The sequence below is a fragment of the Phymastichus coffea genome, unplaced genomic scaffold (assembly GCF_024137745.1).
Source record: "Phymastichus coffea isolate CEN01 unplaced genomic scaffold, Cenicafe_Pcof_1.1 PCOF00068, whole genome shotgun sequence".
Classification (NCBI taxonomy): Eukaryota; Metazoa; Arthropoda; class Insecta; order Hymenoptera; family Eulophidae; genus Phymastichus; species Phymastichus coffea.
This window is the reverse complement of record NW_026706879.1, coordinates 449,422-469,191: the sequence shown is the minus strand read 5'-3', so window position 1 is coordinate 469,191 and position 19,770 is coordinate 449,422. Positions and strand designations below refer to the sequence as shown.

The 19,770-nt window shown below is 36.3% G+C and overlaps 1 protein-coding gene across 3 annotated transcripts in view; it reads left to right on the top strand.

Annotated features, from left to right (window-relative positions):
* The window catches only part of LOC131667615 (tyrosine-protein kinase transmembrane receptor Ror), a 226,913-nt gene that overhangs the window by 200,536 nt on the left and 6,607 nt on the right, over window positions 1–19,770 (top strand). The window contains exon 5 of one of the 3 annotated variants that reach the window (XM_058941142.1): window positions 18,941–19,019. In XM_058941142.1, the coding sequence (XP_058797125.1) occupies window positions 18,941–19,019 (79 nt within the window). Of the gene's footprint in view, window positions 1–18,940; window positions 19,020–19,528; window positions 19,693–19,770 lie in introns of those variants that run through there. The other 2 variants (XM_058941143.1, XM_058941144.1) reach the window with 2 other exon arrangements.

Below are 19,770 nucleotides of genomic sequence, written 5' to 3'. Positions count from 1 at the left end.
ACATAATGAAATCGTAGAATTAAAAACAAAAAGATGTATTCTAATTTTAAAAAAAAGTTATTTAGGCATGGTGATCGAGCACCTGGAAACTTTCTGAAGTCATGTCCGAAGTGTTATGTTGCACCCAACCGTTCCGATGATATTTTTTACCCAATTGGTCTCGGTGGATTAACCAATGTAAGTATACGCTTGATATTCACTCACTATTTTCTTTAGATGGTTTGAATGAAATATAAAACATTATTAACTTTAGTGCTTTGTAATGCAAAGTCCATGAAAATGTACATGATAATCTTTATTAGATTCAACGGAATCTTAAGCATTCAAGATCTATTAGTTAAAAAGCTGGAATATTATTGAAATGTTGCGTTCGAATCTATCGATCACAAATGTCATAAATGCGCTTCAACTTAAAACTAATTCAATTCTCGTTTGAAACTATAGGAAGGAAAGCAACGTGTTTACAGTTTCGGCAAATATTTGCGAAACAATTACGAGGAATTTCTGGGAGAAGTTTACTTACCGAAAGAAGTCGAAGCTCTAAGCTCTGATACGTTCAGAACACGTATGTCTTTACAATTAGTGCTCGCTGGTTTGTACCCACCAAGTCAAATTCAAAAATGGAGCGACGAAATGTCCTGGCAACCAGTGCTGACATCCTTTCTTCCAAGAGACAGCGATACTATTTTCGTTCCTCAGCAGTGCGAAGAGTGAGTATTCACTATTTAAGCTATTTTACTATGAATTTCGTGAGTCTTTCAGTCGTCATATATCGTCAATATAGATACACGAAGGAGTACAAAAATGTGTTGACTTCGGAAGAATTTCAAATACGATATAATAAACTTTATCCGTTTCTCGTTAAGTTGAGCGAGAGTATGGGAAAAAATGAATGTTCGTTGATGGATGCTAACCATCTCTATCACACATTATCTGCTCAAAAAGCAATGAATTTGTCTCTTCCTTCTTGGGCGAATGACATCTATCCGAATGGTGAACTTCGAGAAAGTGCACTACTACAGTATCATCTTTATGGATACAATGATAAATTAAAACGGCTGGCTGGAGGTGATGTTGACTCGCTGAATAACGTTTGAAAACCATAAAACACTGCGAAATTTTGTGGTCAATTTGTATGGAATGTTACATAGAAAGTATTTTAATATTGCAGGAGTTCTGCTGAAGAAGATGATCAATGACATGATAGATATCATAAAACGGAAAAGTTCGACGAAAATTCATCTGTACTCCGGTCACGAACTGAATATTGTTATGTTGCTGCAAGCTCTTAGACTCTATACAGACAGCATGCCAGAGTATTCGAGCGCTGTGATAGTCGAGCTGCATGCAGAGAGTGGCTATTATTACGTTAAGGCATGTTCCTAGGCAAATTACTTCCTATCATTTTTACCTATACATTATGTATCTTATAAATTTTGAATGTTCCGCAATATTCTTTTAGGTACTATACTACCGTGGCATTCTTATGAAAAGCGATGTGCTCATAATTCCTGGTTGTACAGCTATGTGTCCTTTTGACAAATTGATTAACCTCCTAATGCCTGTCATTCCTACAGAAAAAGAGTTAAATTGTAGAAGGATTGATGAGGGTTTATACCCAATGGACATCCGTAAATTGTAATATGTATTAGGTATAAACAATAAGTATTAACCTTTGTAGTGATTAAGAAGACAGTTTTTATAATTATAAACCGGTATTTATGACTAATTTTAGAGTTAGTAATAAAAAATGACGAAGATACACAGGTGGTGATACACCTTATCTTTTATGTAAATAGGTCAGACATCGATATTTTATGTTTTAGACACGATTCATACTTGACACGTGTCTTTCTTATCACTTTAAATTACCATATTTATTAATTCCAATAAAAATGTTGTCTATGCAGGTATCTGAATTCAATATCGATATTTTTTTGCATCTAAACAAATTATTAAATGAAATGACCGCCTCGCATATCCAATTTCCAATACCTTGTAAGGATTTTAAACTCTTGTATTATATATGATGAGGAGAGATAAAAATATATAAAGGAATAAGTTGGAAAGAGAAGGTCAGAGATGTAATATAACCACACAGGTTTGAGGTAGCGCCTGTGTTTAACACAAGTCCATAGTTACAGGGTAAACGATAACAATTACATGTACACAAGAAGGCACGACGCTAAATGCCAGTTCGCTAAGCGCGTAACGAGGACTCGACACTCAAGTGATAGACAAACGGTAAGATAAAATGGCAAGACAACAGCGTACGCTAGAACACGAGGTACTTAGCTGCTAGAAGTGATGAAAACCGTCAGTTCCTCGTCTGGGGTTCTCCATGTTGGACTCCCCCTCGACCGTGGAACGACAGCTAAAGTCAACTCGGATAGGCAAGTTCCCGAGCTTGGATTTGGTCGTTCTGAGATACAATGATGCAATTCATAGTTACGTTGAAGTGATAATGGGCAGTGCGTAGATTTGGATGCAAGCAGCTAGAAGATCCTCGCGAGTTCCGAGAGATGTTGCTCCTTTGGTGGACCCTAGGCAAGAGCAAGCACTTCCGCAGTCTTGGACTTTCTAAAAGAAGCACAGTGATGACATGGTTAAGAGTAACGACCGCACTGGAACAACGCATCTATGCACACGGGCGGAACGCTTAGCATGGTGCAAATTACAGACGATTGCTACAATCTCTCCTTTTTCGCCATACGCCCTAACAATCATTAGGCAACTATCGTGAAGAAACTATACTACAAGCAAAGCATAAACTTATAATAAAATAGAATAACTATACAGATAACTCTATCATCGAAATGCATCGCGAACGAAATTTAATTTAAGATACCATACGAAATTGACTTATTAATGCCAAGCCACGCATAATTCTATCATACATTAATCGCATACCCTATTTATATTATATGAACTTTAATATAATATACGGTTCCGCATTGTTTTATAGCAAATTATATATAGGTTGATCTAATTATAATTAAAAGAATTATATTTACACCAAAAAAATATATGCACGGTACCTCATTTTAATCTATGCAGCCAAATATTTCCGAATGCAAGCCAGATACAAAAAAAAAATGGTTTAGACGAAAATTGTTCGTGCTGATGGAGGTCAACTTTTGGTCACCTTCAATTTGGCCTTGAGATAATTATTCAAGATCATTTCAAGGTTAAGATCATCTTTTAAATGGGAATTCCTATTTTGGATAGAGCGGGAAATTTTACGTCAAAACCGTTCTTCAAACGTTTTTTTTATGACTTCCATGAGGTTCAATCGACATTAAATACTTAAAAAATGGTCTGAACGTGAAATGTCATACTTGTCTCAAGCAGAACAAGCTTTGATAAACTCAACCAATCAATTAAGAAATTTTTGTGGTCGCGAATTATGAATTTGATGTTAGGTTTCTATGAGGTGCAACGCGATGGTACCGTATTGAGGCTGAATTGCTTTAAGTATTTTTTTCAATTTTTTCAATTTCCATGAAAATCGCTAAAAATACTATCCTGGAAATTTCTGCGGTCACTTATATGTAAAAGTTCCAGCAACGTTGCTCTATTGGCTTTAAACTCCTTCTGATAATACTGGAACCTTACTTTTAATGTTACCCAGAAACAACGACGCGGACGTAGTAAGGTCTGTTTCCTTTGGGGTGCTCGTTTAACATAAGTCCCATTGCCTCTCACCACCATTACTGCGGTTGATATAATCTATTCACGGAGTAGATGTTCAAAGTCCTGAGCAACGTTGCTCTAAGAATGAATACGCAAGCTCTACGAATTCTATCCATAAAATGTTCTCTTATTATGGGTCTTTGAGTAAAAACTATATTTTTACGTACCCCACAAAAAAAAATCTAGTGACGTCATATCTGGTGAATTAGTACGCTAGTTAACTGGACTTCCTCGTCCAATCCATCTTTTATTGTTATTGTTATTTGAAAATTCTCGAACGATTCGTACAAAATGTGGCACTGCAACATCTTTCTATGCAAGTGATTTCTTAATAGCTCCACATAGCTGTTTCTATCGATATTTCGCTCAAAGAAATACGGACTTATCAAGTAACCATTAACTATTCCACACCTGACCATAATGCTTCCCCGATTTTGATGATCTATCGCTATGTACCAGTGAAGGTTCACATCTGACCAATAATTGCAATTATGTCTGTTTAGTCGCCCAACGCTATATAATTTTGCCTCATCCGATGAAAGGACGTATTTGAAAAACTCTGGATCATTTTCTATCATTCTTAAAGCCCAGTGACAAAATTCAATACGCAATTAAATATGGTTCTGCCTTAGTTCCTGAACTAAATTTATATGGTAGGCATGATAATTAAGAATTCTCAGAATACTTGCAACCGTCGGACGGGTAATAACAATTTCTCTTTCAATTTGGTGTGTGCTACTGTGCGTCGTTTTCATTGTATTCGTAGTGCTTGCGTTGACGAATAATGTGGCCACCGCCAGCTCTTTGAGTTATAGTTTTAATTGTCATATCAGTAGGATAAAACTCCTTTGTGGATACAACTCAGCATATCGCCTAGCTGCTGCACGATAATTACCATTACATTACCCTAAAACCATTATCATGTCAACTATTTGATCAACTGGATAATCAGCCATGATATAATTTTACTTATAGACGAGACAATTGAAAAAAATTTAATTTTCATATATTGAGAACAAATAAACCTTAGTGCCTTGGAAATTTAACTTAAGTTAAAAATTCAATACAAATCGTTGAAAATTCTATTTTTGCTTATTTTCAACAATGTAATACTTAACAATTGCATTTTAAACTTTTATTTAATTAATCTTATTATCACTTATTAGATTTTAAACCAGAATTTTTTTGACATCGTTATTCTGTTGTAAATATTTCAAAATACTTTATGTTTGAAAAAAATAAATCCAAAGAAGCTACATTGGTATAATTATGTTGATTTTACAATATTTAGTAAGCAAAATAGAAAAATCAGGGTGATTTCTTTAGTTTTAATAAAAAATGGAGGGCGGTGGCATAATTCTGGCCGAATTTGGTTTTAGCAGATCAAATTTCATAAGTTGATGAGTCTGCTCTTAGGTATAGACCTCTTTTTTACTGTATCTGTGAATTATACAGGTGATCAAATAGTAGACATGATAATGATTTTACAACAATGTAATGGTAATTATCGTGCAACAGATATGCGGCATACTAAGTTGTATCTACAAAGCAGACATCCTTTGATTGGTTGGTTTTATCAACGCTTGTTCTGCTTGAGACAACTATGACATTTCACATTCAGTCCATTTTTTTTGGCATTTGACCTTGATTGAACCTTGTGGAGGTCACAAAAAAATGTTTGAAGAATGGTTTTGGACGTAAAATTCCCCACTTTATCCGATTCTGACATCAGAAATACGACTCCTATTTTAAAAAATGATCTTAACTTTGAAATGACCCTGAAAAATTATCTTAAAGTCAAATTGAAGGTGACCAAAAGTTGACCTCCATCAGCACGAACAATTTTCGTCTAAACCATTTTTTTTTGTATCTGGCTTGCATTCGGAGATATTTGACAGCATAGATTAAAATGAGATACCGCGCATATATATCTCATTAAGTCACGTTGATACAAGTCTTTGAATATAAATTATAATTTAATTGTTCTGAAAACTATTAAATTAATATATTTGAATTTTAAAGGATCTAGAAAAAGTCTATCCATATATCTCACGCATCGCTCTTATCGTAAGATTTCTCTGCGGATGACGAATTGAGTTATACTCGTATAATACTCGAATACCTTTAGTCTCAAACTTATTTTTCCACGCCTTGGCAGTATACTGCGTACCATTATTCATTCATATTCATTTGAATTTCCCGTATTCTGGAATTTAGTCATCAAATATATGTTTCAATGAAGCAGCTGTTCTTGCAGCTTTCATTGGATAAGGTCGTACGAGATTCGAAAACGTATTCACCAGAACAAGCAAACGCTACATTACCCACGAGCACGGGGATGGGGACCAACTAATTCAACGGTGACAAGATTGCTGGGTTCCTCCGGTATTAAGAATTATAAATCGCCTTCTAAGCTCTCCAAAGTTATTTCACGCGCTGACTTTAGTTACACATTTCTTTACAACACGATGCATAGATATTCAATAACAATTGCTTTTTAAGTATGTTTCTGTTTTACATATTCTCGGATAATCTCATTTCTCACGTGTCGCCATAATCAAAGATTTTTTTATTGAATCTGGAATCACTATTTTATTTTTATTTTTATGAAATAGAACATTTTCATATCTTGATAGTCTGACAAAATCTTATTTTCGTTAATGAGCATCTCATTTATCTTTGAAATTATTTTCTCTTGTTTTTATTTTTTTTTGTTATATTTTCAAATATTAAATTGAGATCTGTTAAATTTTCACCTAACGCAAATACCATAAAGGGATCCATTTGTTTGTAGTGTTCAATCGGAGTAAAATCATGCAAAGTGGCAATTTTCAGTGTGTTTAATTTTTTCAAGGAATTGTCCATCAGGATTTTTACTAAAACAATCAGCAACAATGTTATCTCTAGCGTTAACTAAATCATTGTAATAGCAGACCAACAAATAAGTCTACTATTATGATATTTGGTATCCGATAGAAATATCAAACTTTTGTTAACAGCAATCATTTTAAATTTGACAATAATTAAATAATTAATAATTTGTAACTGGTAAATATTATGCTAATAATTTACATTTTGTAATTACTTTCATCATCCATTTAGAAAAGAACACCTAAAATTTTCTTCCCAGAAACATCGCACTCTATTACAAATTCCTTATTCGGTAAGATATGACTCAAACATACCGTTTACGTAGTTTCGTTTCCATTGCACTCAAGAGTACGAATTGTTCATAACTATGTGGCATTCTTTTTCAACAATTCAAGAAAGAGATCAATAAAGTCGCTGTATTTAAAAAAATTATCGATAAAAATTACATACTCTAAGAAATCATTGTAGCGGCGCGAGGCAACGAGTTTCTTTAATGTTTCGAATTCTAGACAATTTTGCAGGATCCAAAGTAACTTCTTTAATTGATATTTCACATCCAAGGAAAGTAATTGTATTTTGAAAAAGTTGGGTTATTTAGTATATAAAATCAGTATTATAAAATTGACACTGTTTTATATTTATTGTGAAAATTGTGTATTATAAATTTATCAAATAGTTCTTTCAAAATCTATAAGTGCTCTTCAAAGTTTGAACTTTCAATGAGCAAATCATCAACGTATTTCCGAACACTGCTGGATCGCCAATTGTACGAGCGCACTACTAGCAGTTTTCGAGCCATATGGCACGCGAATCCACTGGTAAACTGTAAACTCAAACATAAAAACTGCACACGGTCGTGACTTTGGAATCAATAATATTGGGCAAATAGAGTGTGTAAAGTTAAGTTTTGAAAAATGAAATATTTTCAAAGTTCTGAAGTATTTCTCTAACAATTAAAGGTGATTAGCAATTATCCTCTATGTTTTCATTTAATTAACAAGAGTATCAGAGCAAAGTCTAATATCATCATTATTTTTATTCATCGCCTTAAGTGGGTTGCAATACGGACTGATGGTGCGCTCGATGAAGCCTAGCATGTCCTTTATTGTTTCATGAACCTTTTCCTGTAAGTTCAAGGAAATAGTTAATTTTTGTCGTTGGATTATTCTTATTTAATTTTATTTCGTTTTCATATCATTTAGCGCAACCAGGTTTATTAGAAAAGGGTTATTTTCTGCTAGATAATACATTAAACAAGTTTTTTTGGTACATTATTTAGTTCTGTTATACGCGATCGAACATCCGAGAGATTTCTTCACGATTACTATCCGAGAAGGTATTTGTTTCATTTATATATTTTAAGTTATTATTATTCATACTTTTACTATCATTATCATACCTCTTAGCTCTATTTTCAAAAATTACATTTTCACATATTTTTTATTTGAATCTTCATGATTTATTAGATCATTAGTTAATGTTTTCAAATGCGTTATATTACTTTTTCCATTTTTAGCGTTCACAATGATTCTATTATTTAAAACATCATTGTTGATGGTATCTAACTTATCAGTTTTTATAACATAAATAATTGTTTCCTCATTGTTTTTGGAATAGATTAATCTATCTATCAAGCATTGTTTGAACAAGTCTAAAGTCTTTGCAATAAACGAAATTTTATTTCGATTTCTCTTTTAGAATAATCTTCAATTACTGTGTTTTTTAAGTGCGAATTCTTGCCTAAAATGATATCGTTAGATAGAAATGGGATAATAAAAAATATGTGAGAACTTTTATAATTTCCGATAGAAACTTCCAGTAGCATTTGTTTTTAATTGTAGTGCTTTTCTTTCTGATTGCAATTGCAGCAATGATATTTGATATTGGTCATAAAGGAATAGTATGCTTATTTTTGAGCTCCTGAAATAATGTTCACGAAACTACAGTAATTTGAGTTTTGTTGATGTTTTATGTTTCCGTTATAATGAGGTTTATTCTACCTAGTTTCTATCATTTGCATATTGCGAACGGCCTCTACTGTGACCACGAGTTTTGTTTGTATTTATGCTTGTTCCTCGCACAGACAATTAATTCACAAATTAATTCACTTCTACTATTCGCTGAGAATTGTTTTGAAAATGTTGACGACAATTATAATTGCATAGCTTCTCGGTATGATAATTTAATTTTTTTTCACGCTGTATTAAGATGTAAGTAGCAGCTTTCAATCATTAAAGCTTATAAAAGTAGATTTGTAAATTATCGTCATCAGTTGAAGATTTCTCGGTACGCTACTCTTTTGTCTTTTTGACTTGGATTGAAACCGCATAAAATTCAGAAATGAGAGCAGTCCTAACTGTATCGTAGTCCTGGACAGGAAAATTATACAAAACACAGCAGTCTTTTTTATCGTTTGAAATATATACACAGCTTAAAGAATTATTCAAGATCTTGTAAAAACTGCAATGGATTTATAGTGTTCTCATAAACAATTTTTGAATACCGAAGTACTTGTTCGAGCAAAAGCTCGATTATAGCTTGAATTGAATATGAAGCACGCTATCTTACCGCTGATTATTATTCTATTATGTTACTCAGCTGCCGTTAATTGTGCATTGCGTTGCGCGTTGTTCTTCGAGCGTAATGCATTAGTCACGACTCGTTGGTGTTTCGCCAACGTATTAGACAGCTGTTGAATCTCCGCTTGTTGTGCTCGAATTTGATCTTGTGTAGCAGTGTTAGGTTGGTCGGTCATCTTGACAACGGTTTTTCGTATCCTCGAATACGGATTATAATTAGTATTCAAATGCGCAAAGGTTTTCCGCCTGTTCGCGTTACATATACGTCTTGCTTTCGATAAAACAATATTACGCAATGTGTAATTAATAAAAACCTCAATTTCCTGCGTATGAACAATCTGCAATGTTCGATACAAACTTAATTTATTTAATGTGCGTTGGGTGCTATTGAAACGATGTTGAACACTTGCGTTACAGATGACGAGGAGAGATAGAGAGATATTAAGGAATAAGTCAGAAAGAGAAAATCAAAGATATACTAGAACCACACAGGTTTGAGGTAGCGCCTGTGTTTAACACAAGTCCATAGTTACAGGATAAACGATAATAATTACATGTACACAAGAAGGCATGACGCTAAATGCCAGTTCGCTAAGCGCGTAACGAGGACTCGACACTCAAGTGATAGACAAACGGTAAGATAAAATGGCAAGACAACAGCGTACGCTAGAACACGAGGTACTTAGCTGGTAGCAGCGATGAAAACCGTTAGCTCCTCGTCTGGGGTTCTCCATGTTGGACTCCCCCTCGACCATGGAACGACAGCTAAAGTCAACTCGGGTAGGCAAGTTCCCGAGCTTGGATTTGGTCGTTCTAAGATGCAATGGTAGTTGCGTCGGAGTGATAAAGGGCAGAGCGTATAGATCTGGACGCAAGCAGCTATGAGATCCTCGCGAGTTCCGAGAGATGTTGCTCCTTTGGCGGGTCCCAGGCAAGAGCAAGTGCTCTCGAACTCTTGGACTTTCCAAAATGAGTACAGTAGCGACACGACTGAGAGCAACGACCGCCAGTAGAACGACGTATCTACGTATGTGCACAGACGGAGTGCCACGAATATGGTGCGAATCACGTGTCATCGCTACAATCTAATTTACAATCTCTTGCTTTTTTTCACTCAAAACACACCATATTTTCTTTATAAATATTATAAACAATCGCACTGGAAATTAAATTATCTCGAAGCTTCCACCTTTTCAGGTATTATTAAGACAATTAAATATGTATAATCACGTGCTGCGTTACGAGTCATTTTTATTCTCTATCATTTACTGTATTTTATTCTTTGTTTTAAGAATAAAGAAAGTTTTAGTAATACAAAAAATACAATTTTTCTCTGAAGAAATAAAATACTATTAGAATCATATAATAAGAGTTGTTATAGAGACGAGTATTCAAACAGTAAAATATTTGTTATTATCTTCAAGGAGGTAGATTTTTTGATGTGCTATGAATAAGAAAACGTACAAAAAGATAGATATTAGATTTAAATTAATTTTATATTCAAAAACTTTAAATTATGCATCAACATTGTTATCTGAAAAGTACATAAAACGTACGATTACACGTGTATATAAAGGAAAAGTAATAGCATACCATATGATAAAGTCAGTTTCAAATAATATCGAATCTTGGTCGCAGTAACGTTGTTTCAATCATGAACTATTTGTCGATCCTCGTATTCATTTTTACTTATACTTTTGCTTACGCTGAAATAAAGCTAGTTAATGTGGTAAGTTTAACAGATACCGGAGTATTCAAAGAATGTGTACAAGCATAATGAAATCGTAGAATTAAAAACTAAAAGATGTATTCTAATTAAAAAAAAAAGTTATTTAGACATGCTGCTGAAGTACCCAGAAACGTTATAAAAATATGTCCGAAGTGCTATACTACACCTATCGATCCTGCTGCTATTTACCCGATAACTCTTGGTGAATTAACCATTGTAAGTATACAGCAGCTATTTGTTCTATATTTTCATCAGTTATTCGAAATGCCAAAGAAAATATTCTTGACTTTAATGCTTTATCGTGCAAAGTTATAAAAACATACGCGGCAACCTTTATCAGATTCAACAGGATCTTAAGCATTCAGGATTTATCAGTTAGGAGCTACAATATCATTGAATAGTTGCGTTCGAGACGATCGATCGTATAGGTCATCACTGAGCTTCAACTTAAAACTGATTCAATTGTTATTTACACCTACAGGAAGGAAAGCAAAATGCTTACGATTTGGGCAAACATTTGCGACAAAGTTACAACGATTTCCTGGGAAATAATTACTTAACGCAAGAAGTCGAAGCTCTAAGCTCAGATGAAGCCGAAGCACGTTTGTCTTTGCAATTAGTGCTCGCTGGTTTGTTCCCACCAAGTCAAATGCAAACCTGGAATGATAACCTGGCCTGGCAACCTGCGCTGTCATCCTATCTGCCAAAAAATGAGGATACCATTTTCGCTCCTCAGCTGTGTGATGAGTGAGTTCGCTATTTAAGCCATATATTCCACCACGATTTCCGTGAGTTTTTAATCGTCGTATGTCGCAAATATAGATACATGAAGGAGTACGCAAGCGTGACGGCTTTACCAGAAATTAAAAAACGATATAATAAAACTGATATATTTCTCGAAGAATTGCATCGGAATATGGGAAAAAAAGAAGAAGAATTTAAGGTGGACGACGTCAAAAATCTCTATCGCGAGTTGACTGCTCAAAAACCATTCGAAAGTCTTTTTGCTCCTTGGATTCAGAAAGTCTTGGATAACGGCGAACTTCGGCAAAATGCACTACTGCAGTATGAGCTTTATGGATTCAATGATAAATTGAAACAACTGAGCGGTGGTAATGTAGAGTCGCTGAATCACGCCTAAAAATCATAAAAACACTGCGAAGTTTGAGGAACAATTCTCGTTAAATGTTACACAGAGAATATTTTAATATTGCAGGAGTTCTGCTGAAGAAAATGTACGATAATATGATAAGTAGTATGATAAAAAGTAGGGTGAAAATTCATCTGTACTCCGGTAACGAAATCAATGTTGTTATGTTGATGCAAGCTCTTGGAGTTTATAACGCCGACATACCGGTGTCGTCGAGCGCCGTTATAATCGAGCTACACAAAGAGGAGAATCAGCATTTCATTAAGGCATGTCTCTACGAAAAATGCTTTGTCTTGCTAAATTTTCACATTGTATGTCTTGTAAGTTTAACATCAAATTTTTAATATCCCGTAATATCTTTTTAGGTTCTACACTACCACGGCACTACAATGAGAACCGATATACTCCGAATTCCCGATTGTGAACATAAATGTAATATAGACCGATACTTTGAGCTTCTAAACCCTGTTTTCCCCTCTGGAGAAGACTTATATTGTAAGAGGATTGACCAGGATTTATAATCCACCGACAGCCGAAATTGCAATTTGTATAATGTATAAGCATTAAGTATTATTCTTTGATAGTGATCAAGAAAACCGGTATTTCTGATTATATACCGGAATGTTCAATCAATTGTACAATAAGTAGTAGAAAGTAACGATAATACACACGTCGATATACATCTTATCTTTTTTATAACTGGATCAATTATCGATATTTAAGTTTTAGATTCGATTATAATTGATACGTTTCTTTTTTAACCCTTTAAATTATTATACCTATTGATTCCAATGAAACTTTTATCGATGCAGACACCTGAATTTAAACTAGTTTTTTTTTACATCTAAAGAGATCATCCAATAGAAAGATCGCTCTGCATAACCAAAGTCCAATACATAGTATGTCTCTTCATTTTTATCATCCGAACCACAATATATTTTCATTATAACTATAATGAACAACCGTACTGGCAAATAAATTATCCCGAAGCTTCCAGCTTTCCAGATATTATAAAGATATTATAAACAATTAAATATGTATAATCACGTGCTGCGTTACGAGTCATTTTTATTCTCTATCATTTACTGTATTTTATTCCTTGTTGCATTAATAAAGAACATTTTAATAATAAAAATAACTTTTTCTTTGAAGAAATAAAACACCATTAGAATTATACAGCAATAATTGTTATAAAGACGAGTATTTGAACAGTAAAATACTTGTTATAGTCTTTGAGTAGGTCGATTTTTGATATGCTATGAACAAGAAAGCGTACGAAAATATAAATGTAAGTCGTCATTCGTCATAGCATTTAAATAATTTTATATTCAAAACCTTTTTAAATTATGCATCAATATTGTTATCTGAAAAGTACATAAAACGTACGATTACACGTGTATATAAAGGAAAAATAATAGCACACCATATGATAAAGTCAGTTTCAAAGAGTTTAGAATCTTGGTCGAAGAAACGTTATTTCAATCATGAACTATTTGTCGATTCTCGTATTCATTTTCACTTGTACCTTTGTTTGCGCTGATATAAAACTTATTAATGTGGTAAGTTTAATAGATACTGAAGTATTCAAAGAATGCGCACAAGCATAATGAAATCGTATAATTAAACAGAAAAAATATATTCTAATTAAAAAAAAGTTATTTAGACATGGTGATCGAGTACCCAGAGACTTTTTGAAATCATGCAGGAAGTGCTATTTTACAGCTATCGATCTGCACTTTCTTTTTCCGTCGGGTTTTGGTGAGCTAACCAATGTAAGTATACGCCTGCGATTCATTCAATATCATCGTCAATTATTTTAAATTAAAGAGAAATTTAGTATATTGTGAAAAGTCTGACTCAAGTAGCCTATTATTGCACGGCGTGATATTAGTGCCTGAACATAGATGGGATTCTTGAGTCACAAATATCGTATAATGTTTTATACTGCCGATCATAAATCAGCATTACGGTTCGTCTATCGATGACTTAAGATGAATCAGACTTGCACCGTAAGATTAGAATGCACATTGTAAAAATGAACTACTTAGTTAATGGATAGGCGTTACTTAAGTGCTGATTTAAGCTACACAGTATAAACATTAACAACTTTAATGCTTTGTAATGCAAAGTTGATGAAAATATATATGGCAGTCTTTATTAGATGCAACGAAATCTTAAGCATTTAAGATTTATTAGTTAGAAGCTAGAATGTCATTGATGAGTCGCTCTCGAACCCATCGATCATGAATGTCATCAATACGCTTCAACTCAAAACTAGTTCAATTGTTGTTTGAATCTACAGGAAGGAAAGGAACGTGTTTACAATTTCGGCAAATATTTGCGACAAAATTACAGCCACTTTCTAGGAGACTTTTACTTGACGAATGAAGTCGAAGCTGTGAGCTCCGATACGGTCAGAACACGTATGTCTTTACAATTAGTGCTCGCTGGTTTGTACCCACCAAGTCAAATTCAAAAATGGAGCGACGAAATGTCCTGGCAACCAGCGTTGACATCGTTTCTTCCAAAATATCAGGATATTATTTTCGTTCCTCAGCAGTGTGAAGAGTGAGTATCCGCTATTGGATTCATTTCACCGTGATTTTCGCAACTCTTTTCATCGTTGTATATCGCTCATACAGATACAAAAAGGAATACGAAAGAGTGTTAGGTTCGCAAGTATTTCAACAGCAATACGGCAAGCTTGCTGAATTGCTCGGTCAATTAAGAGAGTTCTTGGGAAAAAGAAGAGGATGTGCGTTGATGGATACGAATGATCTCTATGACATAATGTCCAGCCAAGACGTATTAAATATGCCTATTGATCCTTGGCTGTTGTCCATTTATAAGACCGGTGAACTTCGGGAAATTTCACTAATGCAGAACGAGCTTTATGGATACAATGATAAACTGAAACGGCTGGCCGGTGGTAATGTACACGCGTTGAATAGACTTTAAAACCCACAAAAGCACTGCGAAGTTTGTTGGTCAATTCGTATGAAATGTTACATAGAGAATATTTTAACATTACAGGAGTTCTGCTGAAAAAAATGATCAATGACATGTCGAAAACCATAATAGGTCAAAATTCGAAGAAAATTCATCTGTACTCCGGTGACGACCTGAATATTGTTATGTTGCTGCAAGCTCTTGGAGTTTATGAAACCAACATGCCGGACTATTCGAGCGCTGTGATAGTCGAGCTACATGAGGATAACAGCCATTATTACGTTAAGGTATGTTCCTAGGCAAATCGCTTCCTAACGTCTTTACGTGTACATTATGTATCTTGTAAATTTTGAATGTTCCACAATATTGTTTTAGCTACTATACTACTATGGCACTCAAGTGAAAACCGATGTGCTCCGAATTCCTGGTTGTACAGAAATGTGTCCTATTGACCTATTCTGTGAGCTTCTAGCGGCTGTCGTACCGACCAATAAGGAATTGAATTGTAAAAGAATTCCAAATATTTTATTTCCAATGAGAAGAGAAAAGTGTAATATGTATAATGTATAAATATTGAGTATTATGCTCTGATAGTGGCTAAGGAAATCTGTATTTCTGATTAATTGTATAATTAGTAATAAAATGTAACAATGTTACGCACGGAGAGATAAACCTTATCTTTGATATAAATAGGTCAGATAGGAATATTTTGATTTTTAAAGATGATTAGTACTTGATACGTCACTTACTTATCTCTTTCAATTAGCATTCCAATAAAACTTTTATCTATGCAGGTATCGGAATTCAAAATAGACATGTTTTCGTGCCCGAACACATGATCTAATGAAAACACCGGTCCGCGTGATGAACGTCACATACCTAATTCGCTTCTTGCTTTTCTCGGCCAAACGATAGCGAAATTTCTTTGTAAACATTTGGAAACATCGCACTGGCCAAAAAAAAATCCGCTGAAGCTCGTTTGATCGCGAAGCCTGAAAAAAAAAATGCTACGAAGAAAACACGCATCGTGGATTCTCGAAGCGTCGATCCTCGACGGGGGCGTCGGCGAGCGATTGAATCCGCGAGGGACAACACTTATCGTGCCCTCGTGAATAATTCAGCGAGCTCTGACCGCTTGTGTGCGAGCGCGAGCCTCCGCGCTGATCGATGCGCGCTGCCGGCTGGCTGTTGCAACTCGTCGGATAAGGCACGCGACGCGCATCTCCGCGCGAGAGCCTTTGTGAGCGAGCTTTTGGCCGGCGCCCCCGGTTTTCGCGCCGCAAACTCGATACGGCCGATTTACATGCGAGCCAAAGCTCCCGCACAGCTGTTGTCGGCGCTACGCCTCCTCGGCGCTCTGTGATAAGATGAACGATCGATCGCAGCTGCTCAGTATCCGTTCGTCCGGGGGGGCTTGGCAATTTAGATTAGCAGCGCAGGCGCGTTCATCGACACTCGGTCTATGAATATTGGATCAACTGCGAGATCAGTGTATTCCAGATAGTTTTGAATGATCGTTGAAAAGGCATCGATCATCGACTAAGACACTGGGTGGCTACTTCATTGTCATAACTCAGTGTTGTAGCGAATACCCTACGCTTAGTTTTCGAAAATTCATCACTGCAGAGCATTGGCATCCGATAGACGGCTTTGAAAAAAACTTAATCGAAATCCGTCCGTAAGCGTGTACGTCGGCGAATGATCATCACCCTCAAAGCCGATCAATCACGTCAGCGTCCGATCTCGCAACAACGACCAGTGTCCCCCTTTGCGCCGATGGGAATCCGATCGGTCTTACCCGCTGAAATAGATATGCTTAATTGCGAGCATTGAAGCTTTGCACCGCGCGCGGCCTTATTGCTTCCCGTTCTATTTTCATCGAGCCCCCGTGTGCTTTTCTCAAATTGCCAACAATATCATGAGCCGAGGGACGCACAAAAGCGCCCTCGGCCGTAGGTACGCCGATTATTAATGAGTTGGAGCTTATCTAGGCGCTGGCGCGCTTCCGGTTGGCGCGGTACGGACGCGCTAATTTATCATAGTGCGACCGTCTGTAACTCTAAACCCCTTGGCTCCAGCAGCGTTTGACCATCGTCACACCTTACAAACCGAAACTCTTTGCTGGCGCGCCCTCCAGACCTTCAGTTCGGATACACAATCGAGATCTTGTTAAACCTTCCTTATTATTAATGGACATCAGTTGGTCATTTAATTCTTACCAGATCTCTTTGACTACTGATTAAATTTTTCATAAAAATTTTTCTGCGATGTCAAGGTGACAAGGCTTGAGTCGTTTGAACAATTTTTCCAGATAAACGAGCTTAAATATAATACATACAATATATACAATAACATACGATATTTCTCTTCAACTTCGGTGAACAATCAATTGCATCTCTTTTATCTTGCCACCGCAGAAGGATTCGGACGAATCTACAAAATTTACTTCTCCGCCGTCAAAAAATGTTCCGACGTAGTAAACTTGAATAGCTTGAACAAATAAATTCGCAGTCGCCTGTAAGAAATACGATAGATCATCTCCGATAACTCCGAAGGCTTTTATATTTCTTTGCATGCGCGAAAATTCACGAAGCAAAACGAAAGCAGCTTTCGATTCCACGACTATAAGACCCTAATAAGTCCGGTCGACCCGTGAAATATGAAGAGAGAAAGAGAGAGAGGAGAGAAAAAGTAAAGTAGAACCCTCGCTACGAAAATAGGTATACATCCCATAGCCCTCTTTCCAAACATGAAAGAAAGAGAGCGAGAGAGAGAGAGAGAAAGAGAAAGAGAGAACCCGGTAGTACGCGCGAGCTCGAGGAAAAGCAATTTTGCTCAGTAATCGCAACTTATTGCGTTGCACTTTTTTCGGACGCAAGGGCTATGACTTTGCTGATTTCGCGGCCGAGTTCTCGCGACTGCCTTCCCCCTTCCCGTCGAGTTTTCGACATTGAGTTTTGACGTCCAATCGGCCCTTCTCGGGTGTTTTTATACATAAACTATCTCGCGCGCAATGAAACGCTCTGATTAAAAGGGACAAAGACGCATGCGGCGAGATTTTTCTCTCGCGCTGCGCGCAAAAAGATAATCGGAAGGAAAACAATGCGCCATCGGGCGCTGCCGAGAAGCCCCGAAGCATCATACGCACGTCCCCTTTCCGACGAAGGGATTTCTTTTTCGTACGCATATACACGCGCGCGCAGCCCGGCCTGTCTTGCTTTAGCCGCAAGGCAAACAAGAAATAGAGAAGCCGAAAAGAAAAGGGCGCGAAACACATAAGTTAAGTAAGAAATCTCGTAGGGTCGCTTGACAACCTGCCAATTTGCCGCCGGCTCCTCGATTTTCATTCCGCTTGCCTGCCTGTGTATCTGCTTTTTAGGGGCGGATACGTAGACGCGCGCTCGAGCTATAATCTATTTTATGTTGGCATATCGGATTCGCATTGTCTTAGCGCCTCGTGCCAGCTTCTGCTGACGGCTTGAGACGCAAAGATTACACGGCTGATTGAATATCGATCGTTAATAATTCAGCGCTCAAACAGGATTAACGTCGTCGTAACAAACTTCACTCGATTATTTCATTTCAAAGCCTCTTTTACGACGTGCGTTGTTTTTTACGTATACTTACCATACGTGTCGGCGAATGTTATAGGTAAAATTGTGGTGAGGGTTAAGCTAAACGGAAAGGCACGTGAAAATACGAACTCCAGACTTTTCCACTTGCTCACGACAAGTATGTGCGTGGTAAAAATGCGCTGCTTTTTCGACAAAAAATCAACAATAAAATTGGAAAGTCAACAATAAAAGTAGAAATCACGAGATTAAAATGGGCCCCTTACAGATCTGAAATATTCGAATGACACTATTAGCGATTGTTTGCATTATGCAAGATATTTTATCCTAAAATGTTATCTAGTTTTAAAAAATATATATAATTTCGTTAATTCTTGCAACTTTTATTTGATTTTAGATAATCATGGAGTGAATCCTTTAGTTGACGTCGGTGGTTACGCATCTACTTTGCCTCATTTACCAGATCTACTCGATGAGTAAGTAACCACACACATTACCTATGTACTTTTCAAGAAAAGCTTTAGCGTTTAAATCATCTACGTAAAAGTCAAATCTCACGGCTTGATCATTATTTTGATTTTAATTATAAACAATGTTAATAATAAGTTGAAATAAAATTGCACCTTGTTATAACGTAGAAAAACATCAATTGACTCGTAATACTCAAAAGAATTTTCAAACGCGTGATTTCTCCAAGAAATCTTCATCGCATCTAACAATAAACCGACTCAACGACTTTTCTTTGCCATCACGTTTCCCAATCAGAAAGCGTAGAAAAGAAGCACATGAATGCGTCTCTCACTCCGAATATACTCACGCGCATACAGCAGAGAGCCGCGCGCGTAGGCAGCACATCTGCCCTTACATAGCTATTTCGACCCTCGATATCACGTGGTGGCGCTCAAAGCAGGACTGCTATGTCTCTTTCTCTCCCTCTCTACTCCACGAGTTCAGTCAGCGTAGTGTAGCAATGGCCGCCGCAGAGCTGACGGTGCAATGACACGGGATCTCTTCTTTTGTTCAATGTTTCGTTGCTTCTTTTATTGTAATTATGAAGCTAATTGTGTATTTTCTGTTGTTACTTGATTCTCGTATTTTTATACAAACAAACGGGAGCTTTACCAGTGACCTGGATGATGTTGAAGCCAGGTTTGTGTCTGCGCAGTTCGTTTCTTTCTGCTTCCTCTTTTTTTGGCTCTCTTGTAGCTATACATGGTCCAACGGTTT